Genomic DNA, 21,519 nt, shown 5'->3' with positions numbered 1-21,519 from the left:
AAAAATAACGTTTTTTGACGTTCAACTTCATATCAAAAAACATTATTTTTGCACTAACCTAATATATGGAATTTTGAACAAAATTCTTTATTAAACCTATTTAACCTCATTTCATCAGCCATGAACAGGTAGAAGTTTTAAGCTACTCATAATTATATTTGTAGTGTTGTTTGTATTGAGGATTAAATGTTGGACCTCCAGAAAACTATCATTTAGGACTGATTACTACTTAGCATTTTATTCAAAATTAACAGAGTGAAAGCAGTTTACCCTCATGAATTAACTCAAAGGTTCTATTTGAAATTCCGTACAGATTCTATAGTTCGACCAGATGCACCTGAAGAATGTCAGCCAAAACATTATGAAAACATTATTCGATATAAGAACAATATTCGGAATAATCAGAAAAAATATGAAATAGTTTTTTTGTTTTTTTTTAATATTTGTATTTCCTAAAAAGTAAAAATAATTGAAATATAATTTGAACAGATTACACTTTCATAATCAATTGTCTCGTTGTACTTTCAACTTTTATTTTCTTTTTTGTGTAGTTCTCATTTCGGGCTAAACAAAATCTTCACGCCTGAGTATGATTCATCCATACTACTCAAACTCTTAAGCTGTAATGTTACTTCCTTTTTTTTCATTTGTCTTGTACTCCTCTCATAACAACTTTGTGTGATTTTATTTCCTCTTACTTTGTTATTGATTTTCTTGATTTGTCTTGAACTAGAAGTATATTCAGAATAAGCTTCATGCCTATCAAATTCCTGCCCACTAGGTCATTTTTCAATCGCAACATAAACCACTCCTCAAGCAAAAATTAAGCCTTTCAGCCTTCTGCATGGAAGAACTTCTTAATGAAGCTCAAGTAGACACAACTCATCTACACAAAACCATGATCTAAAAAACATCTCCATGCTTACTAGAACAACCAACAATTTTACTGAATCTAACCAAATACTCCAAAACAGAAACAAACCCAATCACTTTCCAAGAAGAAATTCTCTCCAATATAGATAACTTCTTTGATTATCTACAAATATATACTGATGCATCTAAAAGTGAGGACAGAGTAGGGTACCATACTCAGTAATACAAAGTTACAATTAGAAGTGCTGAAATAACGTCTCAATTTATAGTGCTGAAATAACGTCTCAATTTATAGTGCTGAAATAACGTCTCAATTTATAGTGCTGAAATAACGTCTCAATTTATAGTGCTGAAATAACGTCTCAATCTATAGTGCTGAAATAACGTCTCAATTTATAGTGCTGAAATAACGTCTCAATTCATAGTCCTGAAATAGCATCTCAATTTATAGTGCTGAGATAACGTCTCAATGTATAGTGCTGATATCTTGGCTATGAACCTAGCTCTAGATACCATCACAACAAATCAATCCAATGAATCCATCAATTTCCTAGACTTTAAATCCACCCTTATAGCCCTAAGAAACAAAGATTCGATAAACCCACTAATCATCAAACTTCTAAATAGAATGAACCAACTATCCAAAAACAAAATTATCATGCTTTGCTGGATACCAAGTTGTCATATTGGCATCAGTGGCAATGAGAAAGCAGACAGCAAAAAAAAAAAATAAAATCAAAATATATCTTCTATCAAAATCCTCTACTCAAATTTCAAATCATCAATCCGCAAGTTCATTGGAGCTAAATGGCAGGAAAATATGAATAACAACCTAAACGATAAACTCCAAAATATTCACTGTATCATTAACGAATGGTATCCAGACTACGAAAAAAAATAAGAAAGGAGGAAATAGTACCAACCAGACTCCAAATTGGACAAACCCACGTTAATCATTCACATCTCCTAAAAAATTAGGAACCTCCGATATGTATGTATATCAAGAGCCTGATCAGCTGCCATAATTTCAATCTGATTCAATTAAAATATTACAGATCAAACAATTTAAAAGACTTATTCAACAATATCAATGCAAACAAAATACAATTCTTGAAAGAAATCAAACAATATGCTAAAATCTAAATTCTTTCCTTACCTTAAAATTAAAACGTTACTTCAATCTCATTATTATCAATGTACATTTAAAACCTTAAAAAAATCTTTCCTTACATTTTATATATCAGTATCAAAATTTGGTATTAAATGATGTACAATGGTTAATATTCCATAAAACAAGATGAATCGGATTCAGATTAGTAGCGTGTATTTTATCTGATCTATATTTGAAAAAATCAAGTATTTCTGAAGAGTAATTTTTGTTGTGGAAGCAAAGGTCTTTTATAGAATAGAAAATAAACAGACATGATGTTGTTTTAGTGTTTGGCAAAAATAATCTAATATTATTATATATATTTTATTATATATATATATTGTATATGATATCACATTCTGTTTTATCTCGCTTTGCCTTAACTCGCCATTTCCTTCTCTGTATAGATGAATTATGTGCAACTTGTTTATTTTTCTTGTTATGATTTTTTTGATAAGATATCATCTATAAAATGCATTTAATGTTTTTTCTTTTTAAATTTTATTATTCAAGTTTTTGTTGTCAGGTTAATGATGCCCATTGGAAATTGGAGAACACGCAAAGAGAATGTGACTTGAAATTGAATGAATATGCCAGTCTCTTGGATATTAGAGCAACACGAATAAAGGTCATTTGATGAATTCTTTTTTATTTGTGATGTAATCTGTATATAAAGAGTGCAACTGATGTTGGGAAGATTAATTGGAATTGAGAATCAGAACTTTTTTTGGTATTGGAATCACAAAAATTTGTACCTATTTTCTGATGCCAAAAAAAAAACGATTCTTTAAATTGTTTTTTTTTTTTTTTTTTTTTAAAACAAAATTTTCTTTATTGATTACCAATAATAAAACGATAAATATCTATTGATTTTAAACTTCCAACAGTTCAGAGATCACCTCCTCCTCCATTAGTGTATTTTTGCATATTGTGAAAATTTTACCATGGGTTTTTACAGTAATCTAAAAAAGAAAGAAAACAACTATGTATATTTAGAGATTTAAAATGAATTGAATTCAGGAATTTAGAATGGAATCAGTAATTGTATCAGAATCTGGGGAAAGACATTAAAATCGTCCTGTCAATAATTTCAACTAAAACGTTTTCCATGAAAACGAACAAAATTGATGATTTTCACTTTTATTTAATTTATACAGCGTTAATCCAAACTTTATTATTGCTTTTATTATAGAAGTTAGAATCGCAGTTACGAGATGTTGCTTATGGTACGAAACAAGTCAAGTTACATGCATCTGCAATGCAGGTAAGTTGATCAAGTATTTGTTATTTGGATCCAAATATTTTTGGTTGTTTTGGCTCGTTGGGGATATTTCTTTTTCGTTCTTCTGCCCTTCAAAAACAATTTTTTCTACATTTAATCTTCTTTTAACACAACATTGAAATACATTGATATGCATGTTGAAGTTTGTTACCCAAAATTCCAATTTAATTGATTTCAAATTTATTCAACTAGTGTAAACCCTTTGTCCAAAATAATGGGGGGGAAAAATGCTTCACCAGTGTTTGCACTTGATATTTGTTATATTATTTTGGAATATAATGGGGTATGATCCCGCATAGTCGTGAGATTCTATTTATAAACGGTGCTGCTGGGAACTGACGAATCGAATTAATTCCCGTTCTGCTACCAACCAATCAGAAACCAGAATTGCTCCATAAATATTAAACCTTTCTGTAGCAATTTTGCATATGCTTTTTCTGTCTTAACACGGGAAGAATCTTTTGCTCTGTGGATTACAACTCAAGAACTGTCTACTGCGAACCAGTCAACTCCCAGGACTTGTAGAACAACGAACCATCAGAAACTGCTCTGTCTACTGCAAACTAGTCACCTCTTTGGACTTGCGTAGAACAATGAACCATCGGAAACTGTTCTGAAACTAAACATGGCTTATACTTCTAGAATATTTATCTAAATACGTTACCAAAAAAAAAATTATAGTATTTTTTCTTACAAAGGGGTCACCATATATTAAGTCCGGGAAGGTACTCAAAGATAAGGGTTAATTTGTGTTCTGTAGACATTGGAACAGTTGCATAGTAATCATTTGTGATGGAAATTTGGTATAATCAGATTATTTACGAGGACGGTTCAATAAAATTGTATATATATATTGTAATCATTTGGAAAACAGATCAGCAAAAAGTATTTCCACACGTGAGCAGTTCTAAGAAAGAAGCTTTATTCATGGAATCCATGTTTAGGTTTAGGCACCGACAGAGAGTGGGGAAAATTATTGACAGTGATTTTGTCTAGACGAATGTTTTTTGTAAAAGATTGATGAAGGGGGACCATAGATTAGATTAGAGCTCAATTGAACACTAACAAATGACGAAATGTGGGAAAGAGGTTGCAGGGAAGAGAAAATGACATCACCTACTAGATTATGAAGTCGGTTTTAAACTCTGTTGAGGCAGGATAGAGTGCTCTGAGCAGCTCCTGCTCAGATGTGGCAACAGTAATCCATCAAATTTGTTTAATTTTGAACATGTGAATTTGTATCATCATGACCTAAAGAAAAAAACACCCACGGAAAACTTATTTTGGAATTCGTTTCTAGTGACAGAGTAAGTGTAAGATATTTGTCTGATTTGCTACTTGTTTTCTCATTGCCATTGCCTCTTAAAATGATTTTATCTGTGAGTTAAAAAAAGGCATGTGTTTTACTCACTAATTTTTGTCACATATTCATATATATAGAAATAATATACATTGGTTTTTATTATAGAGTAGAGAATTTTTCTGAAAATGTTTTATTTTTTTTTTAGTTATTAATGTAAGTAAAAAGTAAAGTTTTTCAGTAATTATATATATATATATATATATATATATATATATATCATTAGTTATTACTTCCAAACCAGAAGATGTATTTAATTCACACTCATAATATTTTATTTGGACTATTCCTTCTTTAATCAGATCTTATCGATTTTTGATACTTTTTTTTTTTTTAAATTTTTTTTATTACATTTTCACCCCAAACAAGGCACATTGCCACTTTGGTGTAGGGGGCTACTATCAGGAGCAACAACTACTGGGTTACTATGTAGGGATTTGGGCAGCAAGATGTCGGTTCACGTTGCACTTGAACTTCTGCATGTCAGTACAGTTTGGGAAGCAGGAACCTGGAATGGAATTCCAAAGTCTAGCGGTTCTGGGGAAGAAACTACTGGAGTAGAAAGATCTTTTATATCTAGGGATCTCTACGGTGTGAGGGTGGGATTTAGCAGCCTACTGGGTTTGTTGAGGGTGTTCACGTCGTGGGGGCACAAATGTCTGCAGTTCGTCAGAGCATTCACCATTAAAATACTTGTAGAACAGGCAGAGGGATGCAACGTTTCGTTGATGGGACAGAAGCTGAAGCTTAGATGCCAGTTCAGGGCCTGTCAGATTTGCGACTCTTTTGAACCTTGTCAAGGAGCGAGAGATGCACCAGCCCAAATATGACAGCAATACTCCATACATGGGCGAATGGTGGCCTTATAGAGGTACAGGATACTTTCGGGTGTTAGCACGGTAGAGAGAACCCACCTTCCTCGCAGTGGCCCTGGCAATGCCTTCAATGTAATTGTTCCAACTCATGTTTCCTGTGAACGTTAGGCCAAGCAGTTTGAAAGATGTACTCTCAGATAGTCGTTGGCCATTGCTATAGATGGTAGAGAAGGTTTCTTGTAATTATTGAATGAAACTAGTTTAGTTTTGGCAGCATTGAACGTGACCATCCATTTTTGTTCCCATTCCACTACAGATTGGAGGTCATTCTCTAGTGTTTCAGCCATTTCTTTAGATATGTCTTCATTTGTTTTCCTGTCGTGCCTGTTATAGAGTGTGGTGTCATCAGCATATATACCCATCTCAGAGGTAATTTTATCGGGGAGGTCATTTATGAATATCAAGAAAAGTAGAGGTCCAAGGATAGACCCGTGGGGCACTCCTGCATTTATATCATATTGTTTAGATGTACGACCATCGAGGACAACCTGGATTTTTCTCTTATCTAAGAAGGATTTAATTATGTTAAGTATTCTACAAGTGATACCGTATGATCTAATCTTCCTTAGGAGACCCTCATGCATTACCCTGTCAAAAGTCTTAGATATATCGAGAGCTACCGCTCTGCCCTCCCCCGCTTTGTTCAGTGAATGGTATATACGTTCAGAGATTACAGTAAGGATGTCTGCTGTGGAACGGGCTTGTCTAAATCCATATTGTTTGTCAGTCAGAAGTTTAGCATTTGTATGGTGATGGACTAGAGCATGGTTAATTAAGGTCTCAAATATTTTGGCAAAAAGTGAGAGGAGGCTAATGGGGTGATAATTTACTGGGTCAGTTATTTCACCAGAATTCTTGAATACTGGTACCACAGAAGCAGTTTTCCAACAGCCCGGAAAGCAAGATTCATTAAGACATTTGTTGTAGAGTTTGGAGAGAACTGGAGCTACTTCGGCTGAGCACAATTTTAATAGCACAGCTGAGATAAGATCGGGTCCACATGCTTTTGAAGTGTCAAGGTTTTTTATGATAGCATGCACCTGAGCAGGGGTGATTTTCAGATCGTCTAGCGTGGCATCTGTCCGCATAGGAAAGTCAGGTAGGGGGTGGTTGGAAGGGTCCAGTGTGGAGTTTAAGGCAAACCGACTGGCAAGCATGTTAGCCTTCTTAGTTGCTGAGCAAACAACGTCGTGATTTTTGGTTAGTGGGGGAATTGTTGATTGCCCATTATTTACTACACTGTTGTAGATTTTCCAGAAGTCACGAGTTCCTAGTTTTTGTGCTTTGATGCATTTTTTAGTGGTTTCAGTAAATTCTCTCCTAGCTGTCGCTATTTCTTTCTTAACGTTACTTCTAGCTTCTATGTACTTCTGTCTGTTTGAACTGGACTTATGTCAGTTAAATTTGCGATATGCATGCTGCCTTTGAGCAATGGCAGTTGCGCAAGTCGAAGAAAACCATTGGGGAGAGTGGGGCTTGCTACAAAATTTCTGCATGGGAACATGCGCTTCGATTGCAGTTTTGAACCATTTAATGGTCTCGTTTGCGCACTGTTCAGCAGGAAGAGAAAAAAATATTTCCCCATGGGGCATCTCTGATAAGATCTCTGATGGCTTCCCAGTCAGCCTTTTTATAATATCTTGTTGTTTTGAGCACTGGCTTTTCAGTTTTGGCTCTAGAGTGTAGTGTGATTTCAACCATTATCACTGCATGATCAGCATTCCCAAGTTGGATGTCATCATTCGTTATACAATCATCGGGAACTGTGGTCAAAAACAAATCTAGAAGTGATACGTGTTGTTCTTCCTGGTAAGGGAAACGGGTAGGAAACGTAACAATTTGTGATAGGGAGTGAGATATAGAGAAGCTATGAGTTGTGCTGCCCGCTGCATCTGTGTAAGTAGAGAATCCAAGCCAGTTTTTGTGGTGGACATTAAAGTCACCAAATACATGTACTTGTACGCTAGTGTCGAAGGAGAGTGCTGTGTCTATGCTGTCAGAGACTTTGTTTATTATGGTGCAGTCCTGGGTCGAGGGAGAGTGGTAGAGAAAGTAAAAGTAGCTAATGTTGTGTTGCATGTTTAGTCTAAAGCACATAAAAGATTGATCATCCAATTCTAGGTTTGTTTCTCTAGTCAAGGGAAGGGTATTACGAATGTAAACTCCAAGTCCGTGCATATGTCTGTCAGAGTCCTTACGGCAGAGTGGGAGATATCCAGGCATGTTAAAGTAGTTAGAGGGGATGGAGGAGTGTAGGTTAGTCTCACTTAGTGCTAAGATATCCGGGGTATTTGTTAGGAGAAATGCTTCAACATCAGCTAAATTAGTTCTAAGCCCACGGATATTTGTGAATGCAAGCCTCAAGGGAGGCAGCAACTTGGATTTGTTTGACCCTAAGCCTGGTTTAAGCTTATCTTTAGATTGTACTGTCATCATATTTTTTTTCAGTTTAGGTAAGAGAGAGCTGAACAAGAGGTTATACAGAGCATCAGACATGCATCACAAGTAGACCATCAGCTGACCTTTCTTCAATTAAGACTGTGGCCTCAGAAAAACCCACCGGGGATGAGTGTAGGGTCCCTTTCCATGCGTGACATGGCACTACAAACATCTCAATATTTTACAACTGTTGATGGAGCAGCCGCTCTAAGCACTACCAAAGAGTTAGGGCGCCTGTACTACCAGTCGGAAACAGCAGCCAGGAACTGTCAATCCGGTACCCTCAACCCATCAGAGGAAGGTCAACCCAATCTAATTGCTCAGGCATATATGGTACTCAAGCACTCTCAAGTACCCAGTTTTAGGGGTGGGGTGTGTCGGGAGTGGGGAAAACGGCGTTCGTTGCCCTAGACAAGAAACAAGATCTACCACTGGGTGTTTCTGTCGAATCACTGTGATAATGTCTCTGCGCCTGACTAATAGGCAAAGAAGGAGTATGGAAGCCGGGCGATAGACAGAGCCAATCTACTCCTTATGCAGTTTAGGTTTGCAAACCGGTAGTTTGTTTGAGTCACCAGCTCTAGGAAGGTGATCATCCAAGCCTGAAGAGGCCTCCCTCCCCTTTGGTTTAGTTTCAGAGTTTTCCTTCTCCTAGACGGATGATCTGGGAAGATCTACTGGGTCCGTCAGCACTGAGGGGGTTTGCTCCATGCCTGGGTTCTAATCCAGGTATTTCTGCGACCCCGCGTGGTTAGTTAATGTTACTGGGTTAGTTTGTAGAGGTTATATATCTGCTGAATAGTTACACTCCTTAAAGTGATTTAGGTACATTGCTATTTCATTGTTACTGGATAAAGGGGGTGAGTAGAGCTCATGCAGTGTAAGCAACTATGATTGTAAGAAGGCTTGTTAGAAAGGAGATAATGTGGTTTAAAAACAGCCTATCCTGCCTTGACAGAGTACAAAATAGACTTTGTGGTTTAGTGGGGGATGCCCTTTTCTCTTCCCTGCAATCTCTCTCCCACAGAAGAGACGTTGCGAGCCTGTCTTTGTTTTATCGTAATTTCCATGGCAGGTGCTCGTCGGAGCTCCAATCCCTTGTCTCCCCTCGCCAATCTTTCACGAGAAACACCCGTCTGGCTGAAACTACTGTCAATAATTTTCCCCACTCTTTATCTGTGCCTAAACCCAAACGTAGATTCCATGAGCAAAGCTTCTTTCTTAGAACTGCACGCCAGTGGAACTCTCTGCTGCTTGCCTGTTTCCCACCTGAGTACAACTTGGACGTCTTCAAGTCCAACATAAACAAACTCCTGACAAACCGCCCCCTTAAGTAAGACACTCTATCAAAACCCCCAATACTAATGATTACTACAATACTATCTCATTGATTACTGTACACGTAATAACCCTTATCCCTGAGTGGCCTTCGGGCCTTGATAAGTGGTGACCCCCATGTAAAAAAAAAAAAAAAGAAAAAAAAAAGAACTCTGATACAAAACCTATCACTAGACACATAACATACATTTGTGTAAGATTTAAAAAAAATTGGCATGGCTGTTTCAGAGTTCATAGGGAATGAGCACACACACACATATAGTACCATTTATACATACAAGTGGATATGTATATATATATATATATATATATTCTGTTACAAAATATATAATTCTAAAATAAAAACAGTAACAACAAACTTAAACTAAATATATAAATAATTAAATGAGAAACTTTTTTTCTGCCAAAATAAATTAAAACAATAAATCCTTTAAATAAACAAAATGATGATGATCTGATGATGATTGAAAGCATTCAAGATGAACAATAGAACAACCTTCAATTCATACGGCATCAAATACAATCCAATACCTGGAAGATTACTCTTAGAATCGAAAAGATAGCTACAACAATACAAAAAAGAAGAGGGAAGACTCTGTCGTCTTTGATTAAACTTGATATTTGTGCAGTATGTTTATCTCCCTCCCATGATGGGAAGATGTGACACAAGGTCAAGAAAGTGGGATTTGAAAATCCAGCGCTCTAGAGTTAGAGCACTCTCACTTGCAAAAATGTCTGGACAGCCCTGTTGGTATTCTACAACAGGGACACCTTAGGTGATTAGCAATAAACTAATCCCTCCTCCAAGAGTGAGGAAAGTAAGGTCTGGGAAAGTGTATCTCCTAGAGCTGCAGAGGATCAGGACCATACCTCAGCCAAGGTAAATCAAGCCACTTCAACAGTGGCCTAGACTGGTGACTTTGGTGCTAAAAGAATACAAAAGTAAAGAGCAAAAAAAAAGTATGTCTTTGAATTTTTGAGATGAGAATTCATAACTTGTTTGTATTATTCAGACTACTGTTCTCATCTTGCGTTTTATTCTCACAACATTTCAGCAGATACGAATTACCTTCAATAAGTTTCCAGACGATTTTGTACAGGCATTTAAAATTGTCATATACACTTGAAAATTTGCTATACATTTTATGAGATGATTGACCAGTTTTTATGATTTCTGGTTCAAATGAACAGTTACAACAGGAATTGTAATACACCCTACTAAAGCCTGATTGTCACAGCTGGTGAATTTCAAAAATGCAATTTGGGCATGACATTTTAGAAGAATGATATGCAATAAAATTTTGTTTTAACTTGGAAAAAATGCCACAGAAATGTATGGAATGCTTTAGACTGCTTTTTGACCATCTTGCATGAATCAAGCATCAGTTTTTGATTGGCATAAGAGATTCAAGGAAGGCAGGGAGTCTATGAGGGATGATGAAAGGTGTGGGAAGAGTAAGGATGTCAGAACAACAGAGTTGATCAGCCAAATAAAGAATTTCATGCATAAGGTCCGTTGTATGTTTATAGAGATAATAAGTGCATAGTTTGATGTTAGTGTGGGAACTGTACACACAATTATTCGCGAGGAACTGGAGATGTGGAAGATTTGTGCAAAGTTTGTCCCAAGGGTACTCTATTCTTATCACAGACTATTTGACCAAGATGGGCATCAAGACAGTTCCTCACCCTTCCTATAGTCCAGACCTTGCCTCCTGTGACTTTTGATTATTCCCTAAGCTCAAGGAAAACCTTAGAGGCTGTTGTTATGAGACATTGAGGAAATTATTGAGAAATTGAGGAGATGGAAATGAAAGAGGCTGTGATGAGGTTATTGATATGCTCACACAAGAAGACTTCCATGGGGCCTTCCAGAAGTTGTTGTAATGATACAACAAGTGCATTGCAGCTGGAGGAGATTACTTTAAAGGGGACTAGCGTTTCATGTATGTGCTATCAATAAAAGTGCCCAACTGCCAAAAAAGTCTGGAAACTTATTTAAGGCACCTCATATAAGCTCTGCCCTTTTTCAGATATATCTTGTTGAATGAATAGTAACTAATAATCGTATTCAGTTTAACATATGTTTTAAATACTGGCATGTGTTGGATGGTTTTTGGAAATTGATTTCTACACTGACCTATCTGGCGCCAGGTCTTTATTTATCCCTATTTCTTTGAAGTTCATCCTTATCACTTCCATGTTTTCCTAGACTTTCTCCAAATTATGTGTGAAAGTCAAACATATCAATTTTCTTTCTCATGTCTTTTCAAACACAATGATGCATCCATCACAATCCAGTTTAGTTTATGTGTGGAAAGGAGGGAGGCAAAGGCTCTTGATAAACAAGGGACACACATAAGCTTCTATTCACCCAACAAAATATGCACATATGCTGCTCACTGAAGACATATACAGTTTGCACATGCAATTTCTCTCTCACAAAAACTGGCACGCTAATATGCACACACTTTTTCCATTCCATTTACATGAAGATAAATACTCATGGCGCTAGCTGAAACAAACCTGATTATTTTTCTCCTTTTTCAGATTCTTTGACCTCATTTTTTATGAACACTTTATTTCATAATGTTTCAACAACGTCGTCAATTAAAATTATTTTGTATGCATAGATTTTATTGGTCTTCTTTTCTTTTATTAAGGTCTTATCTTCCACAATGGGCAATGAATATAATGTAACAAGTTTGACTATGGGTATCGACTTTTAGCTTTGAAAGATGGATGGATATGCATTAAAAACGTTTTACAAACAGAAGTTTAAACATGAGTCATAGTTTTCATGTGTTTGCAACTCTTTCTCTCTCTCTCTCTCATATATTTCCATGGCAAGTGCTCGTCCGAGCTCCAATCTCTGGTCCCCCCTTGCCAATCCTTCATGATAAACATCCGTCTAGCTAAAACCACTGTCAGTAATTTCCCCCGCTCTTTATCTGTGCCTAAATCAAAACGTAGATTCCATGAACATAGATTTTTTCTGAGAAGTGCACGCCTGTAGAATTCTCTTCCGTTTGCTTGTTTCCCACCTGACTACAACTTGGACGTCTTCAAGTCAAACATAAACAAATTCTTGATTAATCGCCCCCTTAAGTAAGACACTTTATCAAATCTCCAATACCAACTATTACTACGATATTATCCCATCGATTATTGTACACAAAATAACCCTTATTCCCGAGTGGCTTACGGGCCTTGATAAGTGGTGATCCCTATGTAAAAAAAAAAAAAATATATATGTTTACTAGGGTTGCCTTAAAATAATAACTCAAAAAGTTCGCCCAGATTTATTTTTATTTCTATTTGGCATTGTTTGGGTGCAATAAAATGTTCATTATCAACTTTGATTTTACTCTTACTTTTGCCAGTGCCGTGAAGATATCCTCACTAGCATCACATTATTATATATGTTAAGTGTGACGAGGATGTAACAGAAACTTTTGTTCTACACTGAGTCATATGAGACAAATAAAATTGTAATTATTAACGTTACCTTATTAGATTTTGTTATGAAGAGGTGGGGATAGAACCTTTTACTCTTCTTTGAGTTGTCCAGGAACCAAAAAATTTAAATTACAGTATTAGGTGTAAATATTTTATGATTGTTGTCTTTCTCAACATCATTTCTCTTCATATTATTGTGAAAGTGAGTGGGTAGAACAAAAATTATCCAGGATAAAGAATGTTATGTTTTGTTCTACTTTGTGTTGTCCAGAAGCAATAACTATATGATTAGATCATTACATTCGAATTGGATAAAGTAAATGAAGTAGATTGTTATTTTTATGATGGTGAACACATTAAATTAAGAGAGAGGAATGGGCTGGCTTAAGGAAAAAGAAAGTGTTGGGCATAGGGAAGTTAATGGAGGAGAGGGATAGCTAGATAGAGAGAGAGAGTGAGGAATAGATATAGAAGTTTAAGTATTAAGATGTAACACACTATTTTTTTTTTTTTATATAGACCTAAGCAATGCCGGATAGCCCTGCTAGTTTGAAATAAATATTGAAACCTGTCATCTTAACAATAAATTTATCAAATCAATTATGTGATTCAAATACTGAATAACTGAACATGTTCTGTTTTAGGATGAGACAACGGATTTGGATGGAAGTGTTCAACTGGAACGCGGACAGAATCTTTTTGAAATCCACATCCACAAGGTGAAACCAATTTTATTTATGCCACAGTTTTAATGAAATTATTACAATTCTCAATGAAAAAATTAGTTTCAGAAGTTTTGAGATGAGAATTAAGAATTCATATTATTTGAATTATTCAGATTACTCATTTTGAATGTTTTGGTCTATGTAACCTCTGACCTTCAGGTCTATTTTGTTAAACTTCTTGTCAAATTCAAGAATCTGCACAGAATTTTGAATGGAACCCTTTATTTCATCCATGAGGCTACCATACGCTTGTTTCATCAGTCACAACTAGGTAGAAGTCTTAAGTAATTTGCAATTATATTAATAGTATCGCCCACATTGAAGATTAAACCTTCAACATTCAGAAGAGTGTCACTTAAAACTGAACTTTACCTAACTTTATTCGTTATACCACAAGTCTTTGTGGACAATTGATGATGTAAGGATAGGAGTTTGGTTTTAGATGCATTAAACGTAACCAGTCACCTCTTTCCCCACTGAACCACACGCTCGAGATCAGAGGAGAGAGAATCAGAGAGAACTTTCTCATTTACAGCCTTTGATGTGTTGCCGTAGATGATCGTGTCATCAGCATAGATGTCAACGAATGATTTAAATATGTGTTTAGGGAGGTCATTGATGTAGATCAGGAAGGGAGTTGGGCTCAGGATTGACTCCTGAGGGACTCCAGCATTAATACTGCGGGCCTCTGATTTTTGTCCATCGACCACTACTCTTATGAGCCTATCGGAGAGAAATGATTTAATGATTGAGAAAACATTTCCAGTTATACCGTAGCTGGACATCTTGTGAAGTAGACCCTTATGCCATACCTTGTCAAAGGCTTTTGATATGTCAAGAGCAATTGCCCTAGAAAGGAAGCCTTTGTCAAGAGATTCACTAATCCTGTGAGATATAACCGTCAGCACATCTGCGGTAGATCTTGCAGAGCGGAAACCATAGTGTGTGTCACTAAGAAGGTTGTTTCTGCTGAGGTGGTTGACTATTTCTCTATTTAATATGGATTCCAGCAACTTACTCATAACACACACACAAAAAAAAAAACAATTCTAATATGAATTTTGGGATAAAGTATATGTCTGATCTTGTAGATGGTTTTTGTGAAGTCTGATACCAATGAGTCTGCAATTGTCAGCAAAGTTTAAAAAAGAAAAAAAAAGAACAATTTTATTTTCCTGTTGCTATTAACAGGACATGAGACAAGATGCCACTCAAACAACTCTGTACTGCAGCTACTATAAATAAAAAGAGAGGCCGACAACCTCTACACAATGTCACCACTACAAGTATTGCTGTGCTTACTAATGTGTTGAGCCATATAGCTGTTTATGTGTGATACCTACTTCTTTTCTCCAACAGCCTATACTAATTTTTCCAACTTATTTTTTTGTGTATTTGAAATTTGTTTGAAGCTGACAAGATCTTTAAAACAATAGTATTTAAAGGCAAGATCTTTAAAATAATAGTATTTAAAGGCAAGATCTTTAAAATAATAGTATTTAAAGGCAAGATCTTTAAAATAATAGTATTTAAAGGAAACTAACTCTTTACCTTTTCTTATCTTCCTTGATCAAACAGTATTTTGGAAAACAGTTATTTGCTCCCTGGGTGTAAAACATTTTCAATGAACCTTCACTCAGACTACAATTAAATAGATTCTCATTTCATAGTAATTTTTTCTTAGTTGCATTTATGTAATAAATAATTATTGCTGATTTACATAGAATCGTTTTCATACAAAATATTTCTGCATATTTGTGCCTTACCAATTACAAACAACTACTTTATTTCCAGATAAAAAAGTATATTTATTTATTTATGAATTTTTCTATTTTATCATTAGGTGAAATTGTCACCCGATGGATTGCAAGCACTTGCAGATAATGATCCTGCATTGTTTTGTACATGGGAGTTTTATGAGTTTGAAATTCAAGCAACCCCTGTTGTTCATGGAAATATGTGAGTATTCATATTTTTCTTTCAAACTAACTTATGAATCGTTTTTAGAGAATTTTATCTTTTTTATTTAAGTTTGTTTGTTTTGACAGAAAATATAATCATGTGGTTTTCATTCTCTTTTAGAATTTTTGAGATGCAGTTTTCTAACTGGAATTATTTGAACCATTCAAACTGTTATACTCATCTTGGTTTCACAACGTTTGAGCCAATATAACTTCTGATCTGTTTGATGCAAAATTTAAGTTACACACTTGTATTATTGTAAACTTATGTTGGGCTGCATGCTTTGGTTATGCATACGAATGTCAGATGTTGCAGGTGATAGATGCTTCATGGCCAAAGGAAGAGGGAGAACAAAGAGAATCAACATCTCTGGCTGAAGTCTGACCACCCAAGTGATGCTTTCTTTGTTTGAAATAAAATAAGTATCTCATTGAATGGGGATCATACTGGGACCCTGTTTGAGAAAGTTGATATCCAATATTATCTGCAGATTAACCCATTTGAATGGAGACAGTCTGTTCATTATCTCCAGTGGATATCTTCGTAGTCAAATTTTTCTTTTTCTTTTAAAAAGTAGATCACGTTCTGCAAAGTCTAAAACAAAAATAATTTTCCTGTAAACAATCAAATCTTACACTATAAATGTTTGAAGATACAAAGAGTGTGAAGTAAACTTTTATCAAAATGACTGTATTAAGTATTAAATAACCTGAAAAGGGTTGATATGCTGTGAAACAAAATGACCAATCCACACCATATATGGTAAATGGCTCATTGTATGTTGTTTTGATTTTCAGGCCAGAATTCGATTTCACTTCTCAATACATTGTCACAGTGGATGACTTTTTCCTGCATTACATTCAAAAGGTAATTTCATTTGCAATATACTTGTATTCTTTTTTTTTTTTTTTTACATGGGCATCACCACTTATCAAGGCCTTGAGAGCACTCGAGGACAAGGGTTAAAGAGTATACAGTAGAATTGGACAATATAGTAACCGTTAGTAATGGAAATTTGGTGAATTTGTTAACTTATATGGAATGGCTCATCAAAAACTTGTTTAGATTAGACTTGAAGACAACCATATTGTAATCAGCTGGAAAGCAGGAAAACGGAAAACAATTCCATAGGCGTGTAGTTCTAAAAAAGAAGCTTTGCTCATGGAATCTACGTTTAGGTTTAGGTACAGATAAAGAGTGGGGGAAATTATTGATAGTGATTTCTGATAGACGGGTGTTTCTTGTGAAAGTTTGGTGAGGGTTGACCATAGATTGTAGCTCAGCCGAGCAGTTGCCATAAAAATAATGATAAAGCAGAGACAAACTCGCAACATTTCTTCTGTTAGAAAGAGGTTGCAAGGAAGAGAAAAGGACATCCCCTACAAGGCTACGAAGTCTATTTTGAACTCTATCAAGGCAGGATAAGTCCTTTCTAACAGCTCCTGCCCAGATGTGGCAGCAGTACTCCATCCTTGGATGTACCTGGCTCTTATATAGATAGAGAATTGCATCAGCAGTGAGATATCTACTGGATCGATAGAAGGAGCCCACCATTTTTCCAGCGGCCTTGGCAACAGATTTAATGTATGTGTTCCACTTAAGATCAGGAGTAAAAGTCAAACCCAGAAGCTTGTCAAAACATGAGGCCTCACCCAGACGAGAGCCATTCATTTCAATTGATGCCAGATGGGGATTAGAGCGTTGATGATGTAAAGATAAAAGCTTGGTTTTAGATGCATTAAAAGTAACAAGTCACATCTTTCCCCATTGTACCACATGCTTAAGATCAGAGGAGAGAGAATCGGAGAGAACTTGGTCGTTTACGGTCTTAGATGTTCTACCATAGATAGTAGTGTCATCAGCATAAATGTCTACGTATGATGGAAGGATGTGATTTGGAAGATCATTAATGTAGATCAGGAAGAGAGTTGGGCCCAGGATGGACCCCTGAGAGACTCCAGCATTAATACTGAGAGCTTCTGATTTCTGCCCATCAACCACTACTCTTATGAACCTATCAGAAAGAAATGATTTAATAATTTAAAAGATATTTCCAGCTATACCGTAGCTGGAGATCTTGTGAAGTAAACCTTTATGCCATACTCTATCAAAGGCCTTTGATATGTCAAGAGCAATTGCCCTAAAAAGGAAGCCTCCGTCGAGAGATTCACTAATCCTATGAGATATAACTGTAAGCACATTGTATTTATTTTCATCTGATATAATTTATAAAGTTATATTGTTGGATTTTAGAAGTTAAATCTAAATAGCATTGTATCTAACATCGGTATTTGATTCTTAACAACTTTATCCCTTTTGTTTCCCCAGCATGCTTCAGTTTGTTTTAAAAAAAATCCAGTTAAGAAGATTGTTATAACAATTTTAAATAATGGATCAAATGATCTAAGGGAGATAAATTTTCATAGCTTAAACAGATGACTTATCTCCCCTACATTATTCTAGTTCTTGAAAATTTTGGCAATATTGAATTTTCTTGCTCACACACTATTATTTCGAAATCACAACAGCAAGCGGCCATTAATAGACCGCTTCTCTTGTACTAAATAATTGCTCCTTAAGAAAAAAAACAAAAATAAATGTCACACAAAGTATTTTTAGCTAAAATTTTGTAATAAATATTTATCCAAATTTGCTGGGATTATTTTTAAATGAAAATTAAAATCAAGTTAAAATTTAATTTTTACTTAATTATTGAAAACCATCAGATAATTCAACTTGAAAAAGTATTTTTTTTTTTTACTTCAATTCTTATTGGTGGGCGATCATTTATATTGATTGGAACTAAATTGCACTTAAAACATTGTTTATGACCGTTTGATATTGTAACAGAACCGCTGACATATATGTAGCAGCAGCGGTATGACACACAAATGACCAAGCCGTGGCACGAGTTGACGTCACGGCGTAGGAAGGAAAAGAAAAGCAGAAAAATAAGTAAACATGAATGAGTGCGAGAGGAACTTTTAAAACGATGCAATCCAAACTTAAAAAAAATGGTCAGACAACCATGTGCCGTGGAGTAAGCTGCGGACATAGCAGTGGAAAGAAAAGCAGAAATTTAAAAGAACTCGCATGGCTGAACAGCAAGGCGAAGCACATGCTGACGAGAGAGATTTGAAAAACTTGTGTGCTGGCGACTGGACTTGTTGGAGACAAAGCATATGTTTGACACCGCAGTTTTGTTTATCATATGGCGAACAGAGAGACTTGTAAAACCAAGATGCAGACATAGTTTAAAAAGTACTATGAATAAATACTAGAAGAGATGTTGCGAGTTTGTCGTTATTTTCATGAAAAGTGTTTGACTGACCTTCAGTCTATGGTCCCTCCCTCGTGAAACTTTCACAAGAAACGCTCGTCTATCTGAAAACACTATCAATAATTCCCCCACTCGTTATCTGTGCCTCAACCTAAACGTAGATTCCATGAACAAAGCTTCTTTCTTAGAACTGCACGCCTGTGGAATTGTCTTCCGTTTTCCTGCTTTCCAGCTGACTACAATATGGTTGTGTTCAAGTCTAACGTAAAAATTTCTTGATGAGCCGTTCCACTTGTTAACAAATTTACCAAATTTCCATTACTAACGACTACTATATTGTCCAATTTCTACTGTACACTCTTTAACCCTTATCCTCGAGTGGCCTCTTGGCCTTGATAAGTGGTGATGCCTATGTAAAAAAAAAGAAAAAAAATGCCTTTTATTTCAACTAAAAAAAAGCAAAGTTGAATTTCTTTCCTTTCTTTGTTCTTTTGCAAAACTTCCATGCACAATTTTGGATCCGTGTTAAATGTAACTACAACATTACAATACTAGAGAAATAGTCCACTGACGGCAGCCCACGGCCACAAATTCAAATTAGCAGTGTGTAACCAAGAAAATTAGGTGCTTCTGCAGAATAGTAGGATTTGAAACAAATGCATTTCAAGTGCAAATATTATTATATATTCGTTGAAATTAGTATGAATTCCAAAAATTCTAAAATATGATCCAGTAGAAGATGTGTTAGATTTAGTTTTTACAAAAAATTATCATACTACTGATCGAACATTTTGTAGTTTGAAATGGCGAATTTAATTGAAAGCAAGGGAGATAAGTAAGTTTTTCATATAGAATTAGTCACCAAGAACTATTTCACATTAAAACATGCAATAAAACTCTATAATTCAATAAATTTTATGTTTTGCTTGTAATTATTCTTCTGGATCATTTTTCATAATTTTTGGAAATTGTACTTATTTCGACATGATAGTTAAGTACTGTATTTACCTGAAATGCATGTTTCAAATCCTGCTACTTTGCAGAAGCATCGAAAATTAATGTCACCAGAACTTTTTTTCTTTTCTTTTCTGTATCTCTTTTTTGTATCTATACGTGACTTGCACAATATTACTTTTTATTATATGAATCTAAATTTTCTTAAAATAATTATTAAAAAAAATAATGAAAACAAATTTTTTCTTTTCATTTATAACTTTGAAAATGTACAACTATTGAATCCCAAATAATGCAGGGTAGGTAGAGCTAGTTTATTATACAAAGAAAAATCATAATTCTTTGTGCGTATCTCAGTTAGGTCAGAAACTGCATAAGATACACTTATAACCCTTACATCTTCGTTCCTTTATCCATTTCATGGACACTAAGATACAACATGCTTTATTTTTCTGAATTTTTTAGATGCAAAGAAAATGGGCAAGAAAATTACTCTCACCAGAGAGCAGCCTATATCTTTACAAAGCCATAATTTACCCATGCATGAAATATTGTTGCCATATCTGGGCTGGAGCATCTGCCACTAATTTTTCACTCTTATACAGAGTCCAAAAAAGAGTCTCAAATCTAACAGGTCCCACACTATCGGCCAAACACCAGCCTTTTGTCTTATTGCCGTAATGTTGAATCTCTGTGCCTGTTTTACAAGTACTTTAATAGAATATGTTCTGATGAACTCAGTGTCACAGAGTGCATTGTACGGGAAACGGAGGTGCGAGCTGCCAGCGGCAACAGAGACGGATGTACTTGTTGATGGGGTCACAGGTTAAAATCGTTGACACCTACATGCAGAGAAAGCCAGACGGATTCTATAAACAAGACAGCTTGTCAAGAGACAGAGCAGAAGAACGGACAGCTGAGATATACACGCCTGATTTGTGAGTCGCCCCCCCCCCCCCCGTCTCATGTTGTACTAAGCTCGCCGATACACACAAACACTGACTTTAGCATTGTGAAAAAGAAATAAAGACATTTTATTTTTCTACAAATTCGTTGCGTCTGTTTTAACTAGTGAGTGATGCGAAACGCATCAATAGCACTTGTGCTCCCACAATGTACATATTCCAAATTGACATGACAAGCAGTAAAATTCCAACTGTTTACACTGAGGTTTCTAGATGCTAGAAAATCTTCTACTCTAATAGTTTCTTCTTTTGGACTGCAAGACTGTGGAATTCCTTCCTTATTTCCTGCTTCTCAGACTGTACTGACCTACAGAACTTTAAATGTAATGTGAACATACATCTCACTGCTCAACCCTCTACAGAGTGTCCTTGTAGATATGATCTCAAATAGTAGCCCCTTTCATTTCAAGTGGCGATATTTCTTGTTTGGGATGAAAAAGAGTTTTAAAAAATGATATTTTTATAAATTAAATAAAGAAGTGAAATATTAATTGGTCTTTTTTGTATTAAAAAGAATATTTTGCATTTCTTCTTGCAGGAAACTTGTACATTAGAATTGCAGCATTCATTTGGACAGAGTTTTAAAACATTAGCGGCATGTCAGCTACGATTCCAGGACTTATTTGATCATGCTCCGGGTAGAATCCATTGCACAGCTTCTCTAACAGGTATGTCCGACTTGCAATTTTTTCTTTTTTTAATGGAAATCGTATATTCAATCTGTTGCTGAGGTTACTAGAAAAAAATTATCATTTTTACCACTATGGAAAGTATGAAGATTATTGTGTTTGTACTGTTTAAAATTTTTTATTAATGATTATAATCTACCATGTTGCACAACTAGACAAATTTTATAA

General features: G+C 35.4%; 1 protein-coding gene across 2 annotated transcripts in view; it reads left to right on the top strand.

The window, feature by feature from the left end:
• LOC145284295 (protein fantom-like) overlaps positions 1-21,519 on the top strand; it is a 123,801-nt gene that overhangs the window by 59,979 nt on the left and 42,303 nt on the right. For both annotated transcript variants that reach the window (XM_080133207.1, XM_080133165.1), the window contains exons 18-23: positions 2,550-2,651; positions 3,216-3,287; positions 13,421-13,495; positions 15,345-15,460; positions 16,261-16,330; positions 21,201-21,330. In XM_080133207.1, coding sequence (XP_079989333.1) covers positions 2,550-2,651; positions 3,216-3,287; positions 13,421-13,495; positions 15,345-15,460; positions 16,261-16,330; positions 21,201-21,330 — 565 coding nt within the window. The remainder of the gene's footprint in view (positions 1-2,549; positions 2,652-3,215; positions 3,288-13,420; positions 13,496-15,344; positions 15,461-16,260; positions 16,331-21,200; positions 21,331-21,519) is intronic.

This window comes from Euprymna scolopes, chromosome 1 (assembly GCF_053919585.1).
Source record: "Euprymna scolopes isolate OS-2025 chromosome 1, ASM5391958v1, whole genome shotgun sequence".
Lineage (NCBI taxonomy): Eukaryota > Metazoa > Mollusca > Cephalopoda > Sepiida > Sepiolidae > Euprymna > Euprymna scolopes.
This window is presented reverse-complemented; position numbering and strand designations above follow the sequence as displayed.